A 27515-nucleotide genomic window follows, 5' to 3' on the forward strand; every position below is an offset into this window, starting at 1 on the left:
CAGCTGTGATTACAGTGGAAGAGCTGCTGTCCAGGAGACACCCCTGTGGAGCAGGACGTGCTTCAGTGGGGCTTTGGTGCTCACTGAGTCTGCCCCCTGAGTGTGTCCGTTGTGGAGTGTAGAGTTGTAATCTCTATGGTCTGAAGCTGTCCACCGGGCGCACTGGCTCTGGGGCCTCCCAGGAGGTGCAAAGTCAGCCACTGCCTGGGGCCACCTGGCAGGAGCTATAGAGGGATCTGCAGATGGCTGCTGTTTGTATTGGGCTTGGAAGTGCCCAGGTGAGGCCCAGCTGTGCAGCAAGGCAGGTGGTGCTAGTGCCAGATCTTGGGCCTCTTATTGATAGGTTTGGGGCACACTGACGCCAGCTGCTGCTTGTTTGAGAGATTTTAGGGAAGTCTGAAGGTCTGGGAGATTTAAATGGCAGATCTGCAGTGGTGGGCTGTGCATCTGAGAGTGGAGTGGCTGGATTGTTCGTGTTTCATGAGTGGGCCTGGTCACCACAGGGCTGTCAGGAGCCACTGGTGAAAAGGATGACTCGGGAGCAGGGGCTTGTCGCGTGGTTCTGGGATCTTTGATTTTACCCCTTTGTGAACTCTCCCAGCTGCTGACAACCAGGCACCTGCCTGCCAGTGTTTGTCCTGTATCCCGTGTTTCCGGACACGGGTTTTCATGGGCCAGCGTATGTACTCACTATAGATAAAAAGGAGCTGGGGACTGTCAGTCACTGTAAGACCTGATGTAACTAACGTCAAAGAAGACTGAGTGTCAGCTGTAACTAGGGGCTGGGGGAGACATGATGGGAAGCCCCCAGCATGGGCAGGCACCTGGCAGGACCAATGAGGCTCAGGTACATCTGTTACTACCATTACTGATACTTTTTATTACCATATTTCCTCATCTGACTGCCCGAAGCCCTCCTGTCCGCCTCACCACGTAGTGTCCGTTTACCTCGGCTCCTGCCCAGAGGCTTCTCCTGTGCGACTGTGTCGCACCCACAGCATTGCCGTCCCCTGAGCGAGCACAGAGCTCAGCCCCAGCAGGCGCGTGGTGCTCTGGGCCTCGACGTCTGCCCCTTGACCATGACGCAGAGACGATGGCTGATCCCATCAGCAGCTCCAGGGCCATCGCTGCAACCGCTGTCTTACTTTGCAGGTGTCTGTGACCTTCGAGGACGTGGCCGTGACCTTCTCCCCGGAGGAGTGGGGGCAGCTGGACGTGGCCCAGAGGACCCTGTACCAGGAGGTGATGCTGGAGACCTGCAGGCTCCTGGCGTCTCTGGGTGAGTCCTCCCCCCCGGAGGGGGACCTGCCACTTCCGTTTCCCACGCCTGGCTCCGGGCCGGGCTGGTCACGAAGGTCTCGGGAGCCCTGGCTGGTGTGGCTCATCTGGTTGGGTGTCACCCCATGCACCGAAAGGTTGCTGGTTCGATTCCCAGTCAGGGCACAGGCCCGGGTTGTGGGCTCCATCCCCCATGGGGGGCTTGCAGGAGGCCGCCAATCAGATGTTACGCTCTCACAGCGATGTTTCTTTCTCTCCCTCTCCCTTCCTCTCTCTCTAAAAACCAATAAACTGTTCTTTCTTCCCCCACCTCCATCTGCCCCACCCACTGTCCCTCTGGCTGTCCCCACTGCTGTCCGCCCGTCGCACTATGTCTGTGTTACATGTATGGTTCTAGCTTATTCCCGTCACCCTCGTTCATCCGGCTCCCCAGTATCGGGACCACTTGGATCGTCACAGCTGGGTGTGGGCGGCAGTGGCATCTGGTGGACAGAGCCCGGGGTGCTGTTACGTCCGCACTGGACAAGACCAGCCTTGGCTGCGGGCCCCACACCGGTGTTGGCTGTTTCTTCCTTAGCGGACGGACAAGTGTCTAGTGCTGGAATCTTGTTTAATCCAACTCTGCTCCTGAAAAGCTGTGTGGCCTTGGGCAGGTTACTGAACCTCTCTGTGCTTGTGGTGCGCTTATTGGGAAAATGGGTTAATGTGGCACCTGCTTCTCAGTGCGGCAGGGTACGTGGGCCTTAGGGAAAAGGCTCGGAACAGTGCCTGCTGTGGTAATGAGGACCCCCTGCTGCTCTCCCGCTTCCGTGACTCTCAGGACTGAGCCTCTGGAGCGGGGTGGGGAACAGCCAAGACAGCAGACAAGGCTAGACCGGGCTTTCCACGCTGTCCTCTTGGGCACAGCACGTCATCTCCTGGAGCCTTGGTCTCCTCATCTGTAGAATGGGGCTGATCACAGTATGTGCTTGCTGGTGATGCTGAGGAAACCCTGAGGTAGAATCTTCGTTCTGTCTGTGGCTCTGAAAATAAGACCTAGATCCTGGCCAGGGAGCTCCGTTGGTTAGCGTGTTGTCTGATACGCCAAGGTTGTGGGTTTGATCCTGGGCAGGGCACATACGAGAATCAGCCAGTGATTGCATACATAAGTGGAACAACAAATCAATGTTCTCTCTCTTTTTCTGTCTCTGTCTCCCCCTCTCCCCACCCTCCTTTCTCTCTAAAATCAATACATGTTTAAAAATGGGGGGAAAAAGACAGATCAATGAAGACACATACCTTGTTTTGACTGAAAGGAGTAAATATTTTAGGTATGTCAGTTGTTTACATTACTCCATAAATTCATTTTGATTTTGAAATGAAATAATGCTTTTAAGCTGCTTGTCACTGTCCTTTGAGTGTGATCACACTCCGCATTAGCTTTTAACTTCGTCTGAGGAATAAACACTCCCTGCCAGCATGGCCTGTCATTGGTGTCAGGTCATATGTCAGCACTTGGTGTGGATGGAAGGAAGCAGCTTCCTTCTGAGGTCTTGTCCCAGGCTAGATTGAGAGGCTTTATTTCCTTTCACAGATATCCTTATGTCTTCAATAGTATAAAAAATTTTTTTTAAATCCTCATGTCCTCTTTCCCTCTCCGTGAACAGGGTGCCCTGTTCCCAGACCTGAGCTGATCTGCCAGCAGGAGCAGGAGCAGGAGCAGGAGCAGGAGCTGTGGATGGTGAAGACAGATCTCTCCCGAGGCACCTGGCCAGGTAGGAGCCGACCTGGCAAATGGCAGACCCTGCGCCGGGAGACCAGGAGACCAGACCACTGGCCGTGGCTCCCTGGGGGAGCTTCGTGTTGTGGCCTGTCTGGTGGTTTGGAAGCCAGGGAGCCCTTTTCCCCAAAGATTTTTTTATTGACTTTTTAGAGAGAGGGGAAGAGAGAGGGAAACATCGATGTGAGATGCGAGAACAGAATAACTGCATGCTCCCTACCGGGGATCAAGCCTGCAACCCAGGCATGTGCTCCGACCGGGAATCAAACCAGTAACCTTTCAGTGCATGGCATGACGCCCAACCCACTGAGCCACACTAGCCATGCAAGCCATGGAGCCCTCTGATCTCATGGAGGACAGAGCTGTGTGAGCTAAGCTCTGTCTGGGGCTCAGAGTCTGGCTTGCTGATTGCCAGCTCTGTGGCTGTAGTGAGTTGCACGATTTTCTTGTGTTTTTGTATAAGTTAAAAGTAGCTTCTGGATCAGACAGACTCCAGAATCTCATTGCTCAGCATGTGGCAGCTCTTTTTCTCACTCACATGGGTCAGCAGGCAGCTCTGTACCACGTGGTTTTCAGGGACCCGTGTCGGTCCTGTCGTCAGTGTGCCGCTGTCAGGTTGTGCTGACGTCCTCCAGCTGGCAGAGGAGAAGGGAGAGAGGAGGGGGGATGTCACCCCCTCCCGCAAACACCAGTTCGCCTACATCCCACCGACGAGAACTGGGCGTGGGGGCACCTGGGGGTGGGGCCGGGAGTTGTGGCGAGGCTGCGTGTCCAGCCTCAGGCGCAGAGCATGTGGTGAGTGCAGTCTGCTACACTCGGTCTGTCCCAGGACGCGCTAGTAAAAGGGGTGTTTTTGTCATTGGGTGGTTTGGGGGTGTAATCACGTCATGCATTAACCCTTTGCACTCGCTTTTTTCTCGATTCCTTTATTCTACTCGGGATTTAATTTTTTAAATACCCCAGATTTTACAAAGCGCGGCAGTAGAATAAAAAACTGGAGTTTCTTTTCATACAAACTTATTTATTTGGATTTTTTTATATTTCAAATTATTGATACATTCAATACAATTCGACATACGAGCTGCTAACCGTGTCGAGTCACACTCGACATCCGAGTGCAAAAGGTTAATGCATAAAACTGCTTAGCAAAGCGTCTGAGTCATACCAAGTGGCTCATGAAAAGCAAGCTATTGGTAGTACTTATTGCATCAATTGAGATAATCATGTTGCTTTTTTTTTTTTCATTTTGTTAATGTGTATTACACTGATCACTTTTCATGTGTCAAACCATCCTTGCATTACAGGAATAAACCACCTTGGTCATGGTGTATGTTCCATTACATATGCCACTGGATTTTAGCTTGCCACTCTCTCATTGAGGATTTTTGCATCAGTTTTCATGAGAGATGTTGGTCTGCAGTTTTGTTTTCTGTTAGTGTTAGTGCTTTAGCTTTTTTTTTTTTTTAATAATTATTTATTTATTTATTATATTTTTATATATTTTATTGATTTTTTTACAGAGAGGAAGGGAGAGGGATAGAGAGCTAGAAACATCGATGAGAGAGAAACATCGACCAGCTGCCTCCTGCACACCCCCTACCAGGGATGTGCCCACAACCAAGGTATATGCCCTTGACTGGAATCGAACCCGGGACCCTTCAGTCCGCAGACCGACGCTCTGTCCACTTGAGCCAAACCGGTTTCGGCAGTGCTTTAGCTTTATTATCATGATATTGCTAGTCTGAGAACGAGTTTAGATGAGTTTGAGCAGGATTGGCATTAGTTCTTTAGAAATGTTTGGTAGAACATTTATATTAACTTTACCAGGTCCAGTGTTTTACTTTGTTGAGAGATTTTTGATTAGTAATGCAATCTCCTTAAATATTATAGGTTTATTCAGATTTTCTGTTTCTCCATGAATAGGTCTTGGTAGGTTTTGTGTTTTTCGGAATTTGCCCGTGTCACATAGATTTTCCCATTTTGTTGGTGTACAGTTAGTTGTTGGTAGCATTGTGTTTCAGAAATTCTTTTCTTGTTTATTTCAGGTTTTCTAGCTCTTTGTTGATATTTCCATTTTGTTTAGACATAATTTTCTTCACTTTCTCCATATCTTCCTTCAGTTCTTTGAACTTCTTTAACATGGTTTCTTAAATATTTTATTTATTTAATTTATTATTATTATTTTAAGCCTAAATCACCTGGTATTCCCAGGTGATTTCCCATCCAAGTATTAACCAGGCCCGACCCTGCTTAGCTTCTGAGATCAGACAAGATTGGGTACGTTCAGACAAGATGATTTTTTAAAAGTCTTTGTCTAGTAGGTCTACATCAAAGTGTTTTTCAGAGTTTTTGGAGGGATTCCAAACATGCGTCTCCATGTCCTCAGGGACTCATTAAACTCCTAGTGTTGATGTTGATGATACATGCATGAAGTATTTTCAACCGAGGGATTTCACCTGGCTCCAGGGTTCAGAGTTTTGCAGATTTGTTTCATAAGCACAGTTGATTGACTAATGACCTACATGACACAATCTCCTGCCCCCCTCTTTTTCCAGAAGCTCAGTTGTTATCATATAGCTCAGTGTCCCAACCCTCTAATCATATGGTTAGTCTTTCTAGCATGACTAGGCCTTGCCCTGAGTCATCTCTTCAGCATAAACTATATAGGGGCCCAAGTGAGTTACCTATTCGCATAAATATTCTCTCTGGAATTGACTGTTTCTTCTCATCACTCTGCCCTGTAACCCAGCTACATCCCTTTGTCTCCTGTTTAAGGTGTCCATAGTCCAAGGACTAGGAAAGAAAAAAATTGCAGTTCTTGTATTCAGAGGTAAAACATAGCAGACACAGAAGCACTATTTTCACCTTTTTTTAAATCACTGAAATGGTGGGGATTTTGTGTGTGTGTGTGTGTGTTTATGTTGGCATTACTAACAGGCCCTGTTGTGTACTGGATTTCTTTCAGGTGAGAAGGGAAAAGCTACTTGTGAGCTTGCCCGGTCTGAGGGAGCCTCACTTCTGGAACTACTAATACGAGGAGCTGAACCCCCAGAAGACTTCCAGGTGGACCGAACCACGGATCGGCATGGGCCATTGGAAGTGCAAGGAGGACAGCTGGAATCAGCGATAGACCTGCAGAAGGGATTTCCTAGGAAATCCCGCTCTGAACATGGCGGCTTAGGGACAGCTGAGGGTGTGTGTTCGAGGACTGTGCGGGAGCCAGCCCCTGCCGTGCGAGCTCTCCTTGAGCATGACTCATGGAGATTGGGTACAGATCGCATGACTCAGGAAGAGGCGAGTATCTTTAAATGCAATGAATGTGGGAAAGTGTTTAACAAGAAACGCCTCCTTGCTCGACACGAGAGGATTCACTCTGGAGTGAAGCCCTATGAGTGCACAGAGTGTGGGAAAACGTTTAGCAAGAGCACTTACCTCCTTCAGCACCACATGGTCCACACAGGGGAGAAGCCATACAAGTGCATGGAGTGTGGGAAGGCCTTCAACCGCAAGTCACACCTTACACAGCACCAGCGGATTCACAGTGGAGAGAAGCCCTACAAGTGCAACGAATGTGGAAAGGCCTTCACCCACCGCTCGACTTTCGTCCTCCATAATAGGAGCCACACGGGAGAGAAGCCCTTTGTGTGCAAAGAGTGTGGAAAAGCCTTCCGAGATAGGCCAGGTTTCATTCGGCACTACATTATCCACAGCGGCGAGAACCCTTACGAGTGCTTCGAGTGCGGAAAGGTCTTCAAACACAGGTCATACCTCATGTGGCACCAGCAGACTCACACTGGGGAGAAGCCCTACGAGTGCACGGAGTGTGGGAAAGCCTTCTGTGAGAGCGCAGCCCTCATTCACCACTACGTCATCCACACGGGGGAAAAGCCCTTTGAGTGCCTCGAGTGTGGGAAGGCCTTCAACCACAGGTCGTACCTCAAGAGGCACCAGCGGATCCACACCGGGGAGAAGCCGTACGTGTGTGGTGAGTGTGGCAAGGCCTTTACCCACTGCTCCACTTTCATCTTGCATAAGAGGGCCCACACTGGAGAAAAACCGTTTGAGTGCAAGGAATGTGGCAAAGCCTTTAGCAATCGGGCCGACCTCATTCGGCACTTCAGCATCCACACCGGAGAGAAGCCCTATGAGTGCGGTGAGTGTGGGAAGGCCTTCAACCGCAGGTCAGGCCTCACGAGGCACCAGCGGATTCACAGCGGAGAGAAGCCCTATGAGTGCATGGAGTGTGGGAAAACCTTCTGCTGGAGCACTAACCTCATCCGACACTCCATCATCCACACCGGGGAGAAGCCCTATGAGTGCAGTGAGTGTGGGAAGGCCTTCAGTCGTAACTCATCCCTCACTCAGCATCAGAGGGTTCACACGGGGAGAAACCCAGTCGGTGTAACAGAAGTGGGAAAACCCTTCCCAAGTGGACAATCCTCAGTCAACCTCCAAGAACTCCTGTTGGGGAAAGACTTTTTGAGTGTAAACACCGTGGAGAATGTTTTGCCAGAAGAATCGCCGTACTCAGACTTGAATCACTCATACCAAAGAGAAACCCCATAGTTGTCTTCCCTATGAAAAACCCGTTGCAAGATGTCAGTGGTCTTCTCATGAGTCATATTGGAAATTGACCCTGCCTGGAGCCTTATTCTCCATGTGGGAATTCATTCAGGAGAGAGACCCAATGGTTATCAGGCACTTAGAAAACTTTCAGCTCTATCTTTCTCCTTAGTTTACACTGCAGTGCTATCTCAGGAATTGTTTCTTTAAAAAGAAGGGAGAGACTTGGAAGAGAGAATGAACTATCCCCAGTTTCTTTCAGACTCCTGGCAACGCCTATGGCACTTTGCATGGATTTCTTTCTTTTTTTAATATATGTTATTGATTTTTTACAGAGAGGAAGGGAAAGGGACAGAGAGTTAGAAACATTGATGAGAGAGAAACACTTCCCACTGGGGATGTGCCCGCAACCAAGGTACATGCCCTTGACCGGAATCGAACCTGGGACCCTTCAGTCCGCAGGCCGACGCTCTATCCACTGAGCCAGACCGGTTAGGGCTGCCATGGATTTCTTAGTTTCGTTGGCAGGAGGAGAGTTTTGTTTGAGACCTAAAGGACTAGGGTCTTTATGTGTCTTGTACATACATTCACTGCTGTCCAGTGTCCAGAAAGTAGACGTTGAAGGCAGGTCTGGAAACTTTCAATGAACATCTTTGTTTAAAACATTGTCTGTATTCTTTAAGAAGGAAAAATAATCCTTACCCGAGGACATGTTCCCATTAGAGGGGGGTGGGGGAGAGCAACACCAAGCGGTTGTCTGCCAGACACACCCCAACCAGGGATCGAGCCTGCACCCCACGTGTGTGCCCTGACTGGGAATTGAGCCTGCCGTCTTTTGTGTGTGGGACAGTGCTCAATCCACAGCCACACCAGCAGGCCACGGTCTCTACTCTTTTTTTTTTTTTTTTAATATATTTTTATTGATTTTTTTTACAGAGAGGAAGGGAGAGGGATAGAGAGTTAGAAACATTGATGAGAGAGAAACATCGATCAGCTGCCTCCTGCACAGCCCCCACTGGGGATGTGCCCGCAACCAAGGTACATGCCTTTGACTGGAATCGAAGCTGGGACCCTTCAGTCTGCAGGCCGACGCTCCATCCACTGAGCCACACCAGTTAGGGCCACTGTCTCTACTCTTAAGTTTAATTTTTGTGAGAAAAATGAAGGCTTGAACCATAAATACTTTTTTGTTTGAGGGGATTAAAATACACGTATGGACAGTCACATTTTATTGCACCGGTTAACACTGATTAAGGCTTTGATTTTTTAAAAACAAATCTTCACGGGGCTTTAAAGACCCAATACTTGGACATTTTTTGGTCCTGTACTGTTGGTTGACTTGATTGCTATAGTTATATGGTAAATTTTTTAATTGGGTAAAGTGATTCTTTTGCCCACATTTTTTTATTTGAACCTTATTTGTCACTCCTATTTTAATTTCTCTGTAAAGTTTTAGATATACTTGATTTTTTTACCCCCCAAAATAATCAAAAGTTTTGATAGAAATTGAGTTAAATTGGCAGGTGGATCAATTTGTTGAGAATAGGCATCTTCACTGGGTTGGGTCTTCCAGTTATTTAACATGGTATGTCTCTATATTGAAGCATTGTTTATTTCCTGTTTTATAAAGGTCAGTAACAGGTCTTGTACAGTTTTTATAAATCTATGGTATTATACAAATATAATCAGTTTTGGATGTTATTTTGGCATCCTGCAAACTTTCTGAACTGTAACCATTTATTGGATAGAATGCTTGGGATTTTTCTACATCGAAAAATAGATATAGTTTTTATTTTTTTTTCTTGTCTGTATTACCTCTTCTTCTTCCTGTCTTACTGCACTAGCTAGGATTTCCAGTGTAATGTTGAATAGTAGTAGTAGTGAGAAAGATATTCTTGCCTGGTCCCTCATATTAGAGGGAAAACACTCAGTTTTTTATCACTAAGTCTGATGTTAGTCTTAAGGTTTTCTTCATAGAGGTTTTTTACCAAGTTCAGAAGGTGTCCCCTGTTCCTAATTTGCTGAGGTTTTTTGTTATCTTGAATGGGTGTTGAATTTTGTCAAGTGCTTTTTCTCTCTTAGTTGATATAACCATATTTGTTTGTTTGTTTTTCCTGTAGCCTGTTGGTATGATGTTTTAAATATATATTTTTTAATTTTATATTTTTTCCCCATCACCATTTACCCTATACCCTCTTCCACTTCCACCCACCCCACCTCTCCCCCGACTCCTCACCGCTGTTTTCAATATCGAACAGTTTCCTAACCTTGGAATAAGCCCCACTTGGTCATGGAGTCTAATTATTTTTATGTGTTATAGTATTCAGTATGCTAATATTTTAATTGAGGAAGGTTTCCTCTATTCTCATAAATAACAACAAGATTTAGGTTCTTTTTCTTATTTCCATTCTTCGGTTTTGCGTGTTTGGCTTTTTGTACCGTCGGTGTCTGGTTTTGGTGCGTCGGTGGTCCTGGCCTCCCCGCCTGTGCTGAGAGCGGCTCCTCCTCCTGTTATTTAGAAGTCAGTGTGTAGAATGACTTTATTTGTTCTTCTAATGTTGGGCGGCATTCTCCAGAGAATCATTTAGTCCAGGGGATTGTTCTTCTGGATGCTTTTTAATTTGGTATTTATTTTATTTAATATGGATAGAACTATTTAGAGTATATTTCATATTGGATGAATTTTCATTGTCCTTTTCTAGGGATAATTCTACTTCATGTCAATTTTCTTATTTGCTTCAAGTATTCCTTTATTATTCTTTTGGCAGTAGAATTTGTTTATTACTCTGTTTTATTCCTGATATTGAAATGTTTCAACTCTTTTTATTTTGTCAATCTTCTTAGTATTTATCAATTTTTTTTTATCATTTCAAAGAACCAGCACTTTATATCGGTTTTTGCTTGGTACCTTTCTGTTCCTAATTTCACAGATTTTCTGATCTTCAGTATATTCTTTTTTCTACTTTCTTTTGTTGTGTTTTCCTCTAGTTTCTTGAGGTGGATGCTCAGATTATTAACTTGAGATTATTTTTCTATAATAAGCATTAAGTTCTATCATTTTTCCCCAATGCACTGTTTTAGCTTCATCTCACAAGTTTTAATACGTTTTAATTACATTTCATTCAGTTCTAAATATTCATTCAAGACTTCTTCTCTAAACCATGGATTATTTACAAAGTATGTTGTTGACTTTTTAAAGTGTGTGACATATTTCATGCTCTTTTTCTAAAATACTTTTTTATTGATTTTTAGAGAGAGAGAAAGGGAGAGGGATAGAGAGATAGAAACATCGATGAGAGACATTATCAGGTAGCTGTCTCCTGCATGTCTCCTACTAGGGATCGAGCCCTCAACCCAGGCATGTTCCCTGATGGGGAATCGAACTGGCGACCTCTTGGTTCATGGGTTGACACTCAACCACTGAGCCACAACCGCCGGGCTCACACTCTCTTTTTGATGATTTCCAGTTCATTGTGTGTTTGAGCTGGCTGTTTAAATTTGCTGTGGTTCTTTTCTTTTATCATCCATCACATAGTCTATCTTGATGAGTCTTCTGTACGGCTGCTTGAAGAAAATGTGTTTTCTACTGTTTGGCTGGAGTTTCTTTAAATGTCTACACAATCCTGTTGGTTGATGATGTTATTCAGATTTTCTAGGTCCTTGCTCCCTTTCTGCGTAGTATTTCAGTAGTTGAAAGACGGGTATTGAAGTCCTGCGGTGGAATTGTAGAATTGTCTGTTCCTCCTTTAAGTTCCATCACTGTTTACTTCATGTATTTCAGAGCTTTGTTGTTTGATGCATACACGTTTAGGATCGCTATGTCATCTTGGTCCGTTGACCCTTTTATCACTGTGTAATGCCCCTTTTTGCCCTGTAAGTTTTCTTTGCTTTGAAGTATACTTTAAATGACATTAATATAGTATCTAGTGCATTTTTTGGTTCATGTTTGCATAGTTTATATTTTTCCATCATTTCATTTTCAACCTTATCTATATACCATTACATTTAAAGTAAGTTTCTGTGAATAGCACACACTCGGGTCATGCTTTCTTTTTACTCACTTTACTAATTTCTGGTTTTAAATTGGTATATTTAGTCCATTTAAATTTAAAATTATTTTTGATATGTTAGGGCTTAAGTCTGCTATTTTATGATTTTTGTTTTTGTTTCCTGTTTATTTGTTCCCCTGTTGCTGTTTTGGCTTCCTGTGGTTACTTTAATTTTGAGAATTCTGTATGGTATATCTATGATGTGGCTGAGTATATCTCTATATTGTAGTGATCACCTAGGTACTGTATTATACACACGTAACATCACAGCTACACCAACATTTAGCACTTGGAGGTGTAGAAACCTTCCTTTCACTGGGTCCCTTTACCCTCCCCTCCCTCCCCCCCTTCCTTCCTTCCTTCCTTCCTTCCTTCCTTCCTTCCTTCCTCCCTCCCTTCCTTCCTTTCTTCCTATCCCTCTGGCCATAATCTTGGGACCAGAGGGTATATAAAAAGTCACCTTACACTCCCCATTCTTTAATATAATTGTCTTACGTATTTTCTCTTCACACACTGAGCACCATACTGGATGATTTATCTGTTTCACCTTCCGAACCATTTTTACAAACCTCTTGAGCAGTCTGTTCACCCATTCCATTGTTCTTTCCTTTGTCCCAAGGTGTCTCCTGTTCACATTTCCTCTCTCTTTCACTAACTCCTATACCCTCTGGGTAGGTCTTTCTGGTAACAAATGGTTTTGTTTTTCTTCATTTAAAAATGTCTTCATGTGGCCTTTATTCTCAGAGGATATTTTGTGGGGTCTGGGATTTGGGGTCAGCACTTGTAATCCTTTAAAAGCATATCATGTCCTGTCTCCCCTGGTTTCATCGCGGAGCCTGCTGCCCTCTGGCCCAGTTCCCGCCCGTAGTGCACCCTCCCGGCGAGCTGCTTTCTGAGCGTTGCTGTCTTTGCACGGGAAGCTCAGAGGGTTGGTTAGGGTGTCACTGGCAGGAGCTCCGGGAGGGCTCGTGCTGTGTGTGTGCTCACTTGTTGAATCTGTTGGTGTTATTGATTCTCCAGATACTTTCCTCAGCCCCACACGCTCTCCTTCCTTTCAGGGACTCGGTAACCTGCTCGCCGGAGCTGTTTGTGCCCCTCGGTCCTTCAGGCTCCCCTCCACATCCCTCCCTCTTCCCCCCCCCCCACCGCCCAATCCGTTTTCCTCTGTTGCTCAGCCTGATTAATTTCCTCTTATCGTCCTTTGAGCTCACTGATTTCTTTCTCATCGCATCTGTTGAGCTCACCCCGTGAGTTTGCATTTTGAATTTTCAGTGGTTTAATTTCCACTTGGTTCTCTTACATCTTCTCTTTCTCTGCTCGGACTGAGAAGACAGGCCAAACCGTAGGAGTCCAGAGTCATGGTTCTCGGAGGCCGGAGGCCCGGAGCCTCCTGTTGGTGTCCACAGACGCTTCTTGAGCCGCTGGTGCGGGGGTGCCCTCAGGAGAGGCTCTGGGAAACCCCGGCCTTTGACCCGTTTCCGCCTCGAGGAGCAGGGCCAGGCCTCCTCCCGGACTGTCTTCCCCCTGGGGCTGAACCCCCGCTCCCCGCCTGGTCCCAGACCTCTGCTCTCTCTGTGCCCCCCCCCCCCCGTGCTCTGTGACGTTCCCTTTCCCCCCCCCCCTCCAGCCCCATCACCCACAGCTGTGCCCAGGCCCTTTCTGCCAGTCCCCCCTCTCAGACACAGTCCGTGTAGCTGCTGCGGCCACGTTTGTTCCCCCCCCCCCCCCCCCATCCCCTCACTCCACGGACAGAGCGAGGTCCGTCACCCCGGCCGCCGGGGCTCAGGGCAGGGCGCGGGGCTGATGCTTAGCCGAGGGCACTGCCCGGCCGGGACGCGATGCCCAGGTCGGGCGGGGGGCCGCCGGGGGATGTAGCGCTCGCACATGGATGTCTCTCCGTCTCTAAAAGTCAATACGCTGTTTTAACGGCCCCTGTCACCTGGCTTAGCCGGTCTCACCCGGTCCCTTTGCCCCCTCCCCCCCCCCCCCCCACCCATTACCGGGCCTTTCCCTGCTGCCCGCCCCGACGTGACGGTCCTTTCCCGGGTCCCTGGGTCCTCCCCCTCCTCCCCCTCCTCTCCGGAGCCTCTGTCTGCCGTCGATTAACCCGCGCTTCCCGGACCCTCCGTGGCCGCTGCTTCCAGGGGCTGAGCCCCCCACGGGGACCCGCGCTTCCTCCCAGCCCGTCTGTCCCCAGGGTCCGCGTCCCTGCCGCCTGCGGGTCACCCACACGCCTCCAGTTCGTGCGCGGCTCCTGCGGGTCAGTGGCCGTGGTGACAGAGCAGGCGAACGCCTGGCGGCACTGGGGTCGGCCCGTTTTGGATGTTGGCCGCCTACCACCCCGCACCCCGCCCCCACTTCACGGTGAGAAAACGGGGAACAGGAGGGTTACGGAGTTTCCCGGGGGTTCGGGGCCGGGGGTCCGCACCCGCCTCGCTCCCCCGTTTCTTCTCCGCTTCTTCTGGCCCCTGTTCCTTTTGCTGAAATGGGTCCAGTCACCTGTTAGCGGCACCGCCTTCTCACCGGACCACACCGGGGCCATTGGGCTGAGCGAGAGGACCAGGCTCACGCTCTACCTGCCCCAGCCCTGTGGGGGGGGAGGGGGGGCTAAGGCCTGTGTCCGGTTAAAGACTGTGTTTGAGGCGCCATCTCGGCGAACCCCTTTGTCTTCTGTCTTACCCACGCCAGAGCCCAGCCATTTCCCGTCACCCTACAACCAGCCGCCGTCTCCTTTTGTTCATTTCCCCTTTCGCTTCCTTCGTGGACGCTAATGTGTGTGTGAGTGTGTGTATGTGTGTGAGTGTGTGTGTGAGTGTGTGTATGTGTGAGTGTGTGAGTGAGTGTGTGTGTGTGTGTGTGTGTATGTGTGAGTGTGTTGTGTGTGTGTGTGTGTGTGTGTGAGTGTGTGTGTGTGTGAGAGTGTGTGTGAGTGTGAGAGTGAGTGTGTGAGTGTGTGTGTGTGAGTGTGAGAGTGTGTGTGTGAGTGTGTGTGTGAGTGTGTGTGTGTGAGTGAGTGTGAGTGTGTGTGTGTGTGAGTGAGTGAACGGCCCCGGATCTCTGTGTGTTTATTGTGACGTTGGTCCCCAGAGCGGCCACAGAGCAGTGGGGTGGTCAGTGTGGCCTGTCGGCTTCGGAGGGAAACCACGGGCTTGGACGGCCGGGTCCATAGACTTGACAAGTCCCAATGGCCACCCGGGGCGACATTCACCACGGAGACGCCGAGGACTCCGCGTGTCAGCACTCTCACCAGCTGAGACTTACTCCAGAGAAAGATCCAAAGCAAACCCAGCGAGGGGAAGGTTCGCGGACGGAAGCCCCGAGGAAACGGACACGCGTTAGGAGTTCCCACGGCTTCCCCGAAGCTGCGCCCATGAGTTAGGGCCCTGCGTGCAGAGCGCCCACCAGTGAGCTCACTGGGAACTCTCCAGAACACAGCCAGGAGCCCAGACCTGCCGGCGCCCGCAGCCGGCCCGGCCTGCACCACGTGGTGGACAGAACAACGGGAACCCCGAGCCGCCCGTCCTTCCTGGGAGCGATGGAACCTCGGGCTCCAAACTCCACCGGGGCAAACCCTGACCTGAAGCTCAAACCCTGAAGCCTGCCGTGTGAACTCTTCCCGGCGGCCAGATGGGGAGTTCAGACTCTAACGAATAGTAAACAACAGTTTGCTACAACAAAAAATAAGTCCTAGCTTTGAGGCGAAGGCTCATGTCCGTGTGAACAATTGTAACTGAAACACAATCAGTCACAGTGGGAAGGCTTACAAGTCCGGACTGAATTTAGTGAGGACAGAGTATGGAGAATGGAGACCAAGGACCTCGTCTCTGAATATATCTACATAGATATGCCTCCCAGTGATTCGACTTGCAAATACCCCCTTGGTTGGCCGTTATTTCTGCAAAGATGTGATGGCCAGGTTAACGCTATGTGTTTCCACTGCACAGATGTTAACTATTTCTCATTAACTGTTTGTTCCCACTGCTGAAACTTGTAGCCTTTAAGAACGAGAAAAGTAAAGAATATGGGGTCATAATTCCTGTATTATTAAATGTGCATACCTTGAGATTAAAGAGCGTGTCGTTGCAGGCTTAGGCACGTTTCCAGCTGTCTGCGAGTTTCGCTGGGAGGGAGTGGCGGCTGGGGGGTCCTCTATAAAGACACGGGGCTGGGGATCTAGGGGAACCTGCTCTCTGGGTGCGCTCCCCTTTGTGTTCACACTCCTCCCGTCTCTGTGGCGGGAAGCTGGGTTGCCTCGGAGTGCTTGGTGATGTCATCCTGCTGTTTTTCGGGGTAAAGATTTACAGTACATTTGCTCACAGGCACATTACACACCTCGGAATCGAATGGTCTCGGCTCAGTTGGGTAACTTTAAGGAAACATTGTCCACTGTCATTTGGAGATCCACATATTAAGCATGTCTGTCTTTTCTGATGTTCTGGCATCTGGCACCTTGCTCATACCGTAGAGACTGCTCTTCCCAGGGCTAGATGATTCCTAGAGCAAAGACCCCTCGGTGAGCATGAGAGAGAGAAGGGAGAGGGAGTGGGGGAGAGAGAAACATCGACTGGCGGCCTCCTGCATGCCCCCTACTAGGGATCAAGCCCACAACCTGGGCATGTGCCATGACCAGGAATCAAACCAGTGACCTCATGGGTCGATGCTCAATCCACTGAGCCACACCGCCGGGCCTGAGTGGGCCTTTTACATGCAAACCAGCGTCCAGAGCCCACACCCCTCACCTACCTCTTTTCAAGATCTCAGACCTGGAGCCACTCAACAGTCCAGGGGCAGGTACCAGGCAACCAAGGGACTCGGGTGCTCCGGGGGCTGGTCAAGGCCAGTTTTTCCGTGGGAAGTGCAGCATTTGGGCAATCGAGGCCTCTTCCGTTAACCTTCCCTGCACAGTCCACACCCTCGTCTCTCGGCCTAGGCTCTGTCACAACAAAAAACAATCGTCTTTGAGCATCTCCATATAGCAAAGCATTCCTGTAACAGATACACCGCGGTGTTATCAAGAGGCATCATGAGGAATGGATAGACTTAAAGAAACAGCCAATTAATCCTATAAAGCCATTGCACGCAGATCCATATTTTTGTATCGATTCGATTACTGGTGCTCTTTGGTCAATCGTTACTTGTACTTTGTGTTGAACCACCTCCCCTGTCAATTACATCAATTTAGGCCAGTGGTCGGCAAACTCATTAGCCAACAGAGCCACATATCAACAGGACAACGATTGAAATTTCTTTTGAGAGCCAAATTTTTAAACTTAAACTTCTTCTAACACCACTTCTTCAAAATAGACTCGCCCAGGCCGTGGTATTTTGTGGAAGAGCCACACTCAAGGGGCCAAAGAGCTGCATGTGGCTCGTGAGCCGCAGTTTGCTGACCACGTGTTTAAGCCATCCTCACACATGGGGAAAGCAGCGCCTCTCTTGCCACTTCCATGGTCTTAAATTCCACGCAGCACCAAGTGATTCTTTATATTTTATTGTGTTTTTTTTTAGAGGAAGGGAGAGGGATAGAGAGTGAGAAACTGAGCAGCTGCCTCCTGCACACAAACACACACACCCCTCACTGGGGATGTACCTGCAACCAAGGTACCTGCCCTTCCTTGACCGGAATCGACCCCGTGATCCTTCAGTCTGCAGGCAGGGCCCAAGTGATCCTTTCAAAAAAAGGCTGATGATGTCACCACTCTACTCAAGGTCTGCCCACTTCCCTATGTACTAACTACATTTTTAAAATTATTTTTAACTATTTTTTTTATTTTTCAATTACAGTTGACGTTAGTTTCAATTGTACAACATGTACTATGTTTTCTTTTTTAATATATTTTATTGATTTTCTAGAGAGGAAGGGAGAGGGATAGTTAGAAACAGCAGCTGCCTCCTGCACACTCCCCACTGGGGATGTTCCCGCAACCAAGGTACATGCCCTTGACCGGAATCGAACCCGGAACCCTTCAGTCCGCAGGCCGATGCTGTATCCACTGAGCCACACCGGTCAGGGCTGTCCTGTTTTCTTATCCATGTTCTTAATGCTCTGAATGCCGGGCCTTGCTCACAGCGGGGACCCAGCTCCTTGCAGGGCCAGCCAATTCGAAGGGAGAGCAAGCTGTTCTTAGGGGGAATGTCCTTCCCGTGCAAATTAAACCACCCAGAACCCCTACCCGGAACCGCCTGCTGCTTCTGGCCCAACATTCTGTCCTCGCCTCCCCAGGGCCTGCCTGGGACCAGACAGAGAGGGAAGAAGGCCTATTCCCTCAAGTCGGCCGCCAGTGTTCCAACTGGCCAGTTCTCCGCTGTTTCCCGGGCTCCGCCTTGCCTTTCCCGTGGGAAAACCCTGATAAAAGTTCTGGACGGAGTTGGAGGTCCGTGCGTTTAGTCAAGTGTTAGGGCGGGACTTCCGGCAGTCACTTGGCGGTTAGGTCCGGAGAGAAGTCGGGGGCCGAGGGCAATTCCGCGCCTTGGCAGTTGCTTTGCCTGCGGGCGAAGGTCTTGGGCCGCTTCTTCCGCCAGCTGTGCCCACCGACAAGTGGCGGGTCCGAGGCGGCGTCCCAGGCTTCAGGGGAGAAGGTGGGGTTGGACAGCTCCCCACATCCGGTTGCCTGTAGGGAGAAAAACTACAAAACCCAGGAGGCTCCGCGGCGCCGGGCCAATCACGGCCCAGAACAGGGTCGTTTCCTGCGGCGCGCTGGTGGGCGGGACTTCCGGTCCCTGTGGGAACTTGTCATCTGCCTGTGCCTGGTCGCTCTCTTCGGCAGTGGAAGCCACGGCCGGGGCCTCGCGTGCACCTCACGGGCGGGGGCTGAGCTCGGAGTGCGCCCCTCAGCCGCGGTCACCCCGCTCCTGACCGGGAAGGGGTGGCAGCCGCCTGAGGCGGTGGCACCTACCTCGGCCTCCGCCCGTCCGGACCGCGCTTGGCCCACGGGGTCCCGCGATGGCGGCGGCGCAGGTGAGCGGACGGTGGTTCGGGAGGGCTCCCTGGCCCGGCGGAGGCCGCGTCAGCCGCCGGATCCCGCTTGTTCCCGGCCGTTTATGTGGAGCAGTGTCGTCGCTTCCCTCCCAGGGCTCCCATCGCGCTGGGAGATCTCGCCGCCACCGCCATCGGCTGGTCCTGACCCCGCACCCCGCTCCCCAGCCGACCTCTGACCTCCGTTCTCCGCTGGGCCACTGTGGCGCAGGCTCACCAGCGGGTCGTGCCCCGTTCTCCTCCATCCCCGACCTTTGTCCTTACACTGGCTTTTTCCTGGAGACGGTGTCTTTTTTTAATTTACTTTAAATTGATTTCAGAGACGGAGAGAGAGAGAGAGAGAGAGAGAGAGAGAGAGAGAGAGAGAGAGAGATCAACGGTGAGAGAATCGTTGATTGGCTGCCACCTTGGGGATGGCAACCCCCGGCATGTGCCCTGACCTGGAATCCAGCCGTGAGGTCCTGGTTCGTAGGGCGATGCTCACCCACTGAGCCACAGGCTGTATGAGACTGTCTTATTTTTTTAAATATTTTTATTGATTTCAGAGAGGAAGGGAGAGGGAGAGAAAGATAGAAACAGCAATGATGAGAGAGAATCGTTGATTGGCTGCCTTCTGCACGCCCCCCACTGGGGATCGAGCCCGAAACTGGGAATCGATCCAGGACCTCCTGGTTCATAGGTCGATTCTCAACCACTGAGCCACGCCGGCCGGGCTCTCTGCACCTTTTCCATCCAGAGAGACATCGCTGATCCCATCCAGCAGCCCCCAGACCAACGCTGCTGCCTCTGTCTTACTTTGCAGGTGTCTGTGACCTTCGAGGACGTGGCCGTGACCTTCTCCCAGGAGGAGTGGGGGCAGCTGGACGTGGCCCAGAGGACCCTGTACCAGGAGGTGATGCTGGAGACCTGCAGGCTCCTGGCGTCTCTGGGTGAGTCCTCCCCGGCTCTGCCATGTGGGGGACCCCCGTCCCCTCCTTCACCCTGTCCTCTGGCTCCGGGCCTGCTGTGGTCAGCCGTTCCTCCTCCCACGGCTTGTCATCTTCTGGGCTCGCCTCTGCCTGCCGGGCCTCCTTGTAGCGCAGAGAGGGGTGGACAAAACGCATAGCTTGCCTTTGGTCACAGCCCATCGCTGGGGGGGTGTTGGGAGGAAGCGGGGGAGTCTCACAGAACCCAAAGGCAGGCATTCCAGCTGGAATGACCTCCTGGTTCATAGGTCAACGCTCAACCACTGAGCCACGCCGGCTGGGCTAGGCCAGTGGTCGGCTAACTCATGAGTCAACAGAGCCAAATATCAACGGTACAACGATTGAAATTTCTTTTGAGAGCCAAATTTTTTAAACATAAACTTCTTCTAACTCCACTTCTTTAAAATAGACTCGCCCAGGCCGTGGTATTTTGTGGAAGAGCCACACTCAAGGGGCCAAAGAGCCGCATGTGGCTCTCGAGCCACAGTTTGCCGACCACGGGGCTAGGTTAACACTTACAGTTGAGAGGCAGGTTTAGCCAAAACCAGTTTGGCTCAGTGGATAGAGCGTCAGCCTGCGGACTGAAAGGTCCCAGGTTCGATTCCGGTCAAGGGCATGTACCTTGGTTGCGGGCACATCCCCGGTAGGGGGTGTGCAGGAGGCAGCTGGTTGGTGTTTCTCTCTCATCGATGTTTCTAGCTTTCTATCCCTCTCCCTTCCTCTCTGTAAAAAAAAATCAATAAAATATATTTTTTTAAAAAAAGAGAGGCAGTTTAGAGATTTCTCATAAACTCTCTGTGCCCACACCTGCACTGCTTTCCCCACTATCTACACTCCCCCTGCAGCGGCACATGCGTTACAGCTGATGAACTACACTGACACATGATAATCACCCAAAGCCCATAGTGGACACAGGGTTCCCTCGTGCTGTTGTACATTCTTTTGGTTTGGACAAATGTATAATGAAAGTCATGAGTCCATCCTTATAGTATCGTCGAGTATCCTTGCTGCCCTGAAAATCCTGTTTGCGTCCTGGCTGGTTTGGCTCAATGGGTAGAGCGTCGGCCTGTGGACTGAAGGGTCCCGGGTTCGATTCCAGTCGGGGACACATGCCCGGGTTGCGGGCTTGATCCCCATTGCGGGGGGTGTGCAGCTGATCAATGATTCTCATCATTGATGTTTCTATCTCTCCTTTCCTCTCTGAAATCAATAAAAATGTTTAAAAAAAAAAATCCTGTTGGCCCCGTCTATTCATCTCTATCCCCCACCAACCCCTGGCAACTAGCAATCTATATTACTGACCCCCTTGTGTGTTATTTTAGAATTTCATACAGTTTCCTCTTGGCTGCCTTCACTGAAAAATACATATTTGAGGTTCCTGCATGCGTTATGAGGGCTTGACGGCTCATTTCTTTTTAGCTTTGAATAACATTCCGTCGTGTGGATGTACGATAGTTTTATCCGTTTACCTCCTGAGGAACATCTCTATTGCTTTCAAGTTTTGGCAGTTATGAATAAAGCTGCCATAAATATCCGTATGCAGTTTTTTGTGTGACTGGTACCGTGTTTTCCATTTTAAATTCCAATTGTTTTTCATTTTAAGTTCCATTTCTGGTATAGAGGAAAGCAGTTGACTTTTGTACATTAACCTTATATCCTGCAACCTTGCTGTAATTGCTTATTAATTCCAGATGTCTTTTGTTCATTATTTTGGATTTTCTAAATAGGTGATCTTGTCATCTGCCAATAAAGACAGTTTTATTTCTTCCTTTTCGATTTGTATACCTTTGATTTAATTTTCTTGTCTAATTGCATTAGCTAGTACTTTCAGTATGATGTTGAAAATTGAGGTGAGGCCCTAGCTCAGTGGTCGGCAAACTCAGTCCACAGAGCCAAATGTCAACAGTACAACGATTGAAATTTCTTTTGAGAGCCAAATTTTTTAAACTTAAACTTCTTCTAACGCCACTTCTTCAAAATAGACTCGCCCAGGCCGTGATATTTTGTGGAAGAGCCACACTCAAGGGGCCAAAGAGCCGCGGTTTGCTGACCACTGCCCTAGTTGGTTTGGCTCAGTGGAAAAATAGAGGCGAGAGAGGACATCTTTGCCTTGTTCTTTTTTTTTTTTTTAATATATTTTATTGATTTTTTACAGAGAGGAAGAGAGAGGGATAGAAAGTTAGAAACATCGATGATAGAGAAACATCGATCAGCTGCCTCCTGCACAACCCCACCAAGGGTGTGCCCACAACCAAGGTACATGCCCTTGACCGGAATCGAACCCGGGACCTTTCAGGCCGCAGGTCGACGCTCTATCCACTGAGCCAAACCGGTTTCGGCTTTGCCTTGTTCTTGATCTTAGTGGGAAAGCGTCAAGTTTCTCACCTTTAATTAGGATATTAACTAGTGTTTTTTATAGATGTCCTTTATCAGTTTGAGAAAGTTCCCCTCTATATCCCTAGTTTGCTGAGAGTCTCCTCTGTGTGTGGGTTTTTTTATTGAATGAATGTTGGATTTTATCAAATGTCTTTCTGCATCAATGATATGGTTATATGATTTTCTTCTTTAGCCAGTTAATGTGATGGATTACATTGATTTTCAAATGTCCAACCAGGTTTGTATACCTGGGATAAATCCCACTTGGTTGCGGTATATGTTTTATACAGTGTTGGGTTTGACTTGTGCTCCTGTCTTGTGGAGGATTTTTTGCATTTATGTGCATGAGAGAGACTGTAGTTTTCTTGACTGTCGTTGTCTGGTTTCGGTATCAGGGTAACGCTGGCCTCGCGGGTTGAGTTAGGAAATAGCTCCTCTGCTTCTACCCCTGGAGGAGATTGTAGGGAATTGATATCAGCTCTTCCTTTGGTGTTTGGTGGAATTCACCCGTGGACCCTGCTTTTCCTTTTGGAAGGTGATTAATTATTATTATTATTATATTTTATTGCTTTTTCACAGAGAGGAAGGGTGAGGGATAGAAAGTTAGAAACATCGATGAGAGAGAAACATCGACCAACTGCCTCCTGCACACCCCCCACCGGGAACGTGCCCGCAACCAAGGCACATGCCCTTGACCGGAATCGAACCTGGGACCTTTCAGTCTGCAGGCTGACGCTCCATCCACTGAGCCAAACCGGACAGGACTGGAAGGTGGTTAATTATGGATTCGGTTTCCTCAGTAGATGTCGGCCTGTGCAGATGGGCTGTGTCTTCCTGAGCGGTGGTTCTGCAGTTGGTTTCCGGGGCGCAGCGTTTTGTTTGCACGGACGGGAGCAGCTCCGTGTCCGGAAGTCCCGCCTGGTCGGAGAGGTTTTCTTTTTCTCGCCCAAACCCAGTTTTCTCCTTCTCTCCCCGCGAACAGGTTGCCCTTTGTCCAAACCAGAGCTGATCTCCCCGTGGGAGCACAGCCCCGAGTTACAGGCCTGGAAGGAAGGACTCTCCGCCTGCTCCTGCCCAGGTGGGTGCCAATAGCCAGCCAGGCGGGGTCACGGCCGCTTGCAGACAGCAGCGAGGTGACAGCCCCTGGCATTGGCGGGAGTCTCCTCGTGTGGCGTCCGGTGGGTCCATAGCATGGAGCCTTCTAACTGGGGGGCCTTCTGTCCCTCCGCTCCAGCCCTGTCACACTCTTCACTGCTCCCGGCTGGGTCCACAAGTGCGTTATGTGAGGAACCCATAACAAAAGCTAACAGCCAGCCCTAGCGGGTTTGGCTCAATGGATAGAGCGTCAGTCTGCGGACTGAAAGGTTCCAGGTTCGATTCCGGCCAAGGGCACATGCCTGGGTTACAGGCTTGATCCCCAGTGAGGGGTGTGCAGGAGGCAGCCAATCAATGATTCTCTCTCATCATTGATGTTTCTATCTCTCTCCCCCTCTCCCTTCCTCTCTGAAATCAATAAAATATTAAAAAAAAAAAAAAAAAAGCTAGCAGCCAGCCCTGGCCAGGTGGCTCGGTTGAGTGGACATTGTCCTGTGCACCAAAAGGTTGTGGGTTCGATTCCCAGTCAGGGCACTTGCCTAGGTTTTGGGTTCGATCCTTGGTTTGGGCACATATGGGAGGCAACCAGTCGATGTTTCTCCCTCCCCTCTCTCTCCCTTCCTCTCTGTCTCAAATCAGTAAACACATCCTCGGGTTAGGATAAGCCAGTGGTCGGCAAACTCATTAGTCAACAGAGCCATATATCAACAGTACAACGATTGAAATGTCTTTTGAGAGCCAAATTTTTTTTTTTAAATATTTTATTGATTTTCTACAGAGTGGAAGGGAGAGGGATAGAGAGTTAGAAACATCGATGGGAGAGAAACATCGATCAGCTGCCTCCTGCACACCCCCTACTGGGGATGTGCCTGCAACCAAGGTACATGCCCTTGACCGGAATGGAACCTGGGACCCTTCAGACCACAGGCCGACGCTCTATCCACTGAGCCAAACGGGCCAGGGCAAGAGAGAGAGAGCCAAATTTTTTAAACTTAAACTATATAGGTAGGTACATTGTTATTAACTTAATTAGGGTACTCCTAAGCTGGCCTTTGCTAAAAACTCAAGGGGCCAAAGAGCCACATGTGGCTCGCGAGCCGCAGTTTGCCGACCACTGGGATAAGAAATAAAATAAGATAAAATAAAAGCTAACGTACACGGATATTTTTATGCTTGGTGTCTGGCACCAAACCGAACATGGTAAATGAGGTATTTCGCTCATCCTCCCACAGTCCTCCCAGGCAGGCCGCACCGGGCTTCCCGCTTCCTCTGTGTGGCCACTTCTACCGCACGGAGCCTGAGGACTCGGCTCAAGGGCGGCCCGTCCAGGCAGCCTCCCGCCTTCTGACTCCGTCCAGGCCGCAGGCGCCCGTCGCTGGCCCCTGGCAGCACCTTGAAATGCTCTAGCTTTGAGCAGACTCGCCACACACAGTGTCTTCATTACTCTGCACCTGCCCCTGCTCTCCGACACCCTGTCCCCCGGCTGGCCTTTCCCTCTGCGTCTCCCCTCGAAGGGTTTCACGAGTCCATGAACCAGAACGCAGATTTGAAAACACAGCGGGTACAGACCACTGTTTTCTTCCCTTTGCTCTCACTGAAATGTGATTTCATTTCTTCTGTGTCGCCGTCACCAATAAGCCCGTTTGTTTGTTGAATTCCGAATTCCCTTCAGGTGACGGCATAAAACCCAAGACCACAGAGCCTCCCCCTTCCCGCCAGGCCTCGTCTGAGGGCATCTCACTCCAGGAGCTACTGACTCGGCGACTCTTGGGGAACACCCAGGTGAGACGAGGCAAGGACCAGGACGGGCCGTCAGACGTTGAGGAAGGCCACCCGAGACCAGGGAGGGAGCCCCTGAGAGACAAGCTCCCTGGGAAGCTGAGTCCTGAACGGGACAGTTTCGGGCGAGACGAAGGTCTGCACGCCAGGACTGTCCAGGAGCCAGTCTGTGCCGACGCTCCCCCTGCACGAGCCTCCCAGGGACCAGTGAACGGGCCCTCTATTCGTGAAGGGAAACAGCCCTACAGGTGTGAGGAGTGCGGGAAACTGTTCAACAAGAGATGCTTCCTGGTTCGACATAAGCGCATCCACGCTGCAGTGAAGCCCTACGAATGCACCGAGTGTGGGAAGGCCTTCAGCAAGAGCACCCACCTCCTGCAGCACCAGGTGACCCACACCGGGGAGAGGCCCTATGAGTGCCTGCAGTGTGGGAAGGCCTTCGGCCTCCAGGAACACCTCACCAGGCACCGGCGGGTCCACACCGGGGAGAAGCCCTACGTGTGCAGTGAGTGTGGGAAGGCCTTCACCCACCGCTACAGTTTGGTCCTGCACAACAGGAGCCACACCGGAGAGAAACCCTTCGTGTGCAAAGAATGTGGGAAAGCCTTCCGGGACAAGACTGGTTTTCTCCGACACTGCATCATCCACACGGAAGAGAAGCCCTTTGTGTGCGTGGAGTGTGGGAAGGCCTTCAACCGCAGATCCCACCTCACGTGGCACCAGCGGATTCACAGCGGACTGAGGCCCTTCCAATGCAAGGAATGCGGCAAGACCTTCTGCGACAGCATAGACCTCATTCAGCACTACGTCGTCCACACTGGAGAGAGGCCGTACGGGTGCCTCGAGTGTGGGAAGACCTTCAACCACAGGTCTCACCTTAAGCAGCACCAGCGGAGTCACACCGGGGAGAAGCCATACGTGTGTGGTGAGTGCGGCAAGGCCTTCACCCACTGCTCCACTTTAATCGTGCATAAGAGGGCCCACACTGGAGAAAAACCCTATGAATGCAAGGAATGTGGCAAAGCCTTCGGCAGTCGGTCAGACCTCATTCGGCACTTCAGCATCCACACCGGAGAGAAGCCCTATGAGTGCGGTGAGTGTGGGAAGGCCTTCAACCGCAGGTCAGACCTTACAAGACACCAGCAGATTCACAGCGGAGAGAAGCCCTACGAGTGCAGTGAGTGTGGCAAAGCCTTTTGCCAGAAGGCTAACCTCATTCGACACACCATCATCCACACGGGGGAAAAGCCCTTTGAGTGCCTCGAGTGTGGGAAGACCTTCAACCACAGGTCCTACCTCAAGAGGCACCAGCGGATCCACACCGGGGAGAAGCCGTACATGTGTGGTGAGTGTGGCAAGGCCTTCACCCACTGCTCCACTTTCATCTTGCATAAGAGGGCCCACACTGGAGCAAAACCTTTCGAGTGTAAGGAATGTGAGAAAGCCTTCAGCACTAGGAAAGCCCTCATCAAACACATCAGCACCCACGCCGGAGAGAAGCCCTATGAGTGCGGTGAGTGTGGGAAGGCCTTCAACCGCAGGTCAGGCCTCACAAGGCACCAGCGGATTCACAGCGGCGAGAAGCCCTGTGAGTGCATGGAGTGTGGGAAAACCTTCTGCTGGAGCACTAACCTCATTCGACACGCCATCATCCACACCGGGGAGAAGCCCTGTGAGTGAATGGAGTGTGGGAAGACCTTTGGTCACAGCTCATCCCTCAGTCAGCATCAAAAAGTTCACACGGGGAGAAACCCTGTCAATAGAACAGAAGTGGGAAAACCCTTCCCAAGTGGACAATCCTCAGTCAACCTTTAAGAACTCCTGTTGTGGGAAAACTTTGAATGTAAACACTTTGGAAAATATTTTACCAGAATCTGTTAGTTTATACCAAAGAATCCCCCCAGGTTTCCCTGTGAGAAAACCTGCTGCAGGATATTGGTTGTCATCTAATGAGTCATGTTGGGAATGACTCAGCCTAGAATCTTATTCTGCATCTGAGAATTCATCCAAGAGAGGGATCCGATCTCTACTGTGCACTTAGCAAAAACTTCAGCCACATCTTTTGCAGTTTAACACTGCGAAATTATCTCAGGGATAATTTTAAAGCAAGAGGAGACGGAGAAGTGAAACAAATGCAAGCACCGTTTCCTTCAGACTTCCGTGAGAAGCCTATGGCAATTCGTCATCCCTCACGTCCTATGGGGAACAGGCAGGATTGTTTCAGACATCAGAAGGCCTTATTCCGCCCTTTGTCTTGTGTATGCATTCACTTCAGTCCAGTATCAGGAGAGTTAGACAGTTGAGGGCATGTCAGAAAACACTGCTTGAAAGCTTTTGTTCTACAGCGTTCTTTCTACCTGTGGGCAGCACAAGTCTATGAGAAATAAGAAGGCTTAAGAGATGAAATGCTTTTATATTGAGATGCACATATCGTACAGGAGAAGCCTATGAGACTTAAAATTCCTGTTGGAATGACAAAACGTTGAAAAAAGGTGTATGTATAAATTGGAAATTTTTAAAAATGTCATGGCTTTTGTTTCTTCATATGGCTTTAACCACCCTAAAAGCATTCTTCACCTTGATCTACTTCGTGTGGTTTTTTTTCTCTGTTTTTCTGTGGGGTGAGGATGACAGTGTCGCTCTGTAACCTTCCCAGATGGGTCCCAGTTATACGC

General features: G+C 49.8%; 2 protein-coding genes across 5 annotated transcripts in view; both read left to right on the forward strand.

The window, feature by feature from the left end:
* The window catches only part of LOC307092747 (uncharacterized protein), a 185711-nt gene that overhangs the window by 3578 nt on the left and 154618 nt on the right, over positions 1-27515 (forward strand). The window contains exons 2-6 of one of the 3 annotated variants that reach the window (XM_079760193.1): positions 1153-1279; positions 2925-3032; positions 6003-13239; positions 13277-14644; positions 14690-16004. In XM_079760193.1, coding sequence (XP_079616319.1) covers positions 1153-1279; positions 2925-3032; positions 6003-7603 — 1836 coding nt within the window. In that variant the 3' untranslated portion in view covers positions 7604-13239; positions 13277-14644; positions 14690-16004. Of the gene's footprint in view, positions 1-1152; positions 1280-2924; positions 3033-6002; positions 13240-13276; positions 16005-27515 lie in introns of those variants that run through there. The other 2 variants (XM_079760192.1, XM_079760194.1) reach the window with 2 other exon arrangements.
* Positions 18385-27422, forward strand: LOC307092746 (uncharacterized protein). Of its 2 annotated transcripts, XM_079760191.1 has the most exons (4): positions 18385-18607; positions 19428-19554; positions 22949-23044; positions 24734-27422. In XM_079760191.1, exons 1-4 carry the CDS (start codon positions 18593-18595, stop codon positions 26518-26520), a joined length of 2025 nt encoding a protein of 674 aa, XP_079616317.1. In that variant the 5' UTR covers positions 18385-18592; the 3' UTR covers positions 26521-27422. The 2 variants fall into 2 exon arrangements, with proteins under 2 accessions (XP_079616317.1, XP_079616316.1); XM_079760190.1 differs by lacking the exons at positions 18385-18607; positions 19428-19554 and having other exon boundaries at positions 22646-23044.

Source organism: Cnephaeus nilssonii (assembly GCF_951640355.1).
Source record: "Cnephaeus nilssonii genome assembly, chromosome: 20".
NCBI classification, from domain to species: Eukaryota; Metazoa; Chordata; class Mammalia; order Chiroptera; family Vespertilionidae; genus Cnephaeus; species Cnephaeus nilssonii.

Bases quoted from the DNA above. Each gene is read 5' to 3' on its own strand.
- LOC307092746 (XM_079760190.1), top strand. From the start codon at position 22,786: ATGGGCTGTGTCTTCCTGAGCGGTGGTTCTGCAGTTGGTTTCCGGGGC. The intron at 23,045-24,733 runs GTGGGTGCCAAT...AATTCCCTTCAG, and splicing joins CTCCGCCTGCTCCTGCCCAG to GTGACGGCATAAAACCCAAG.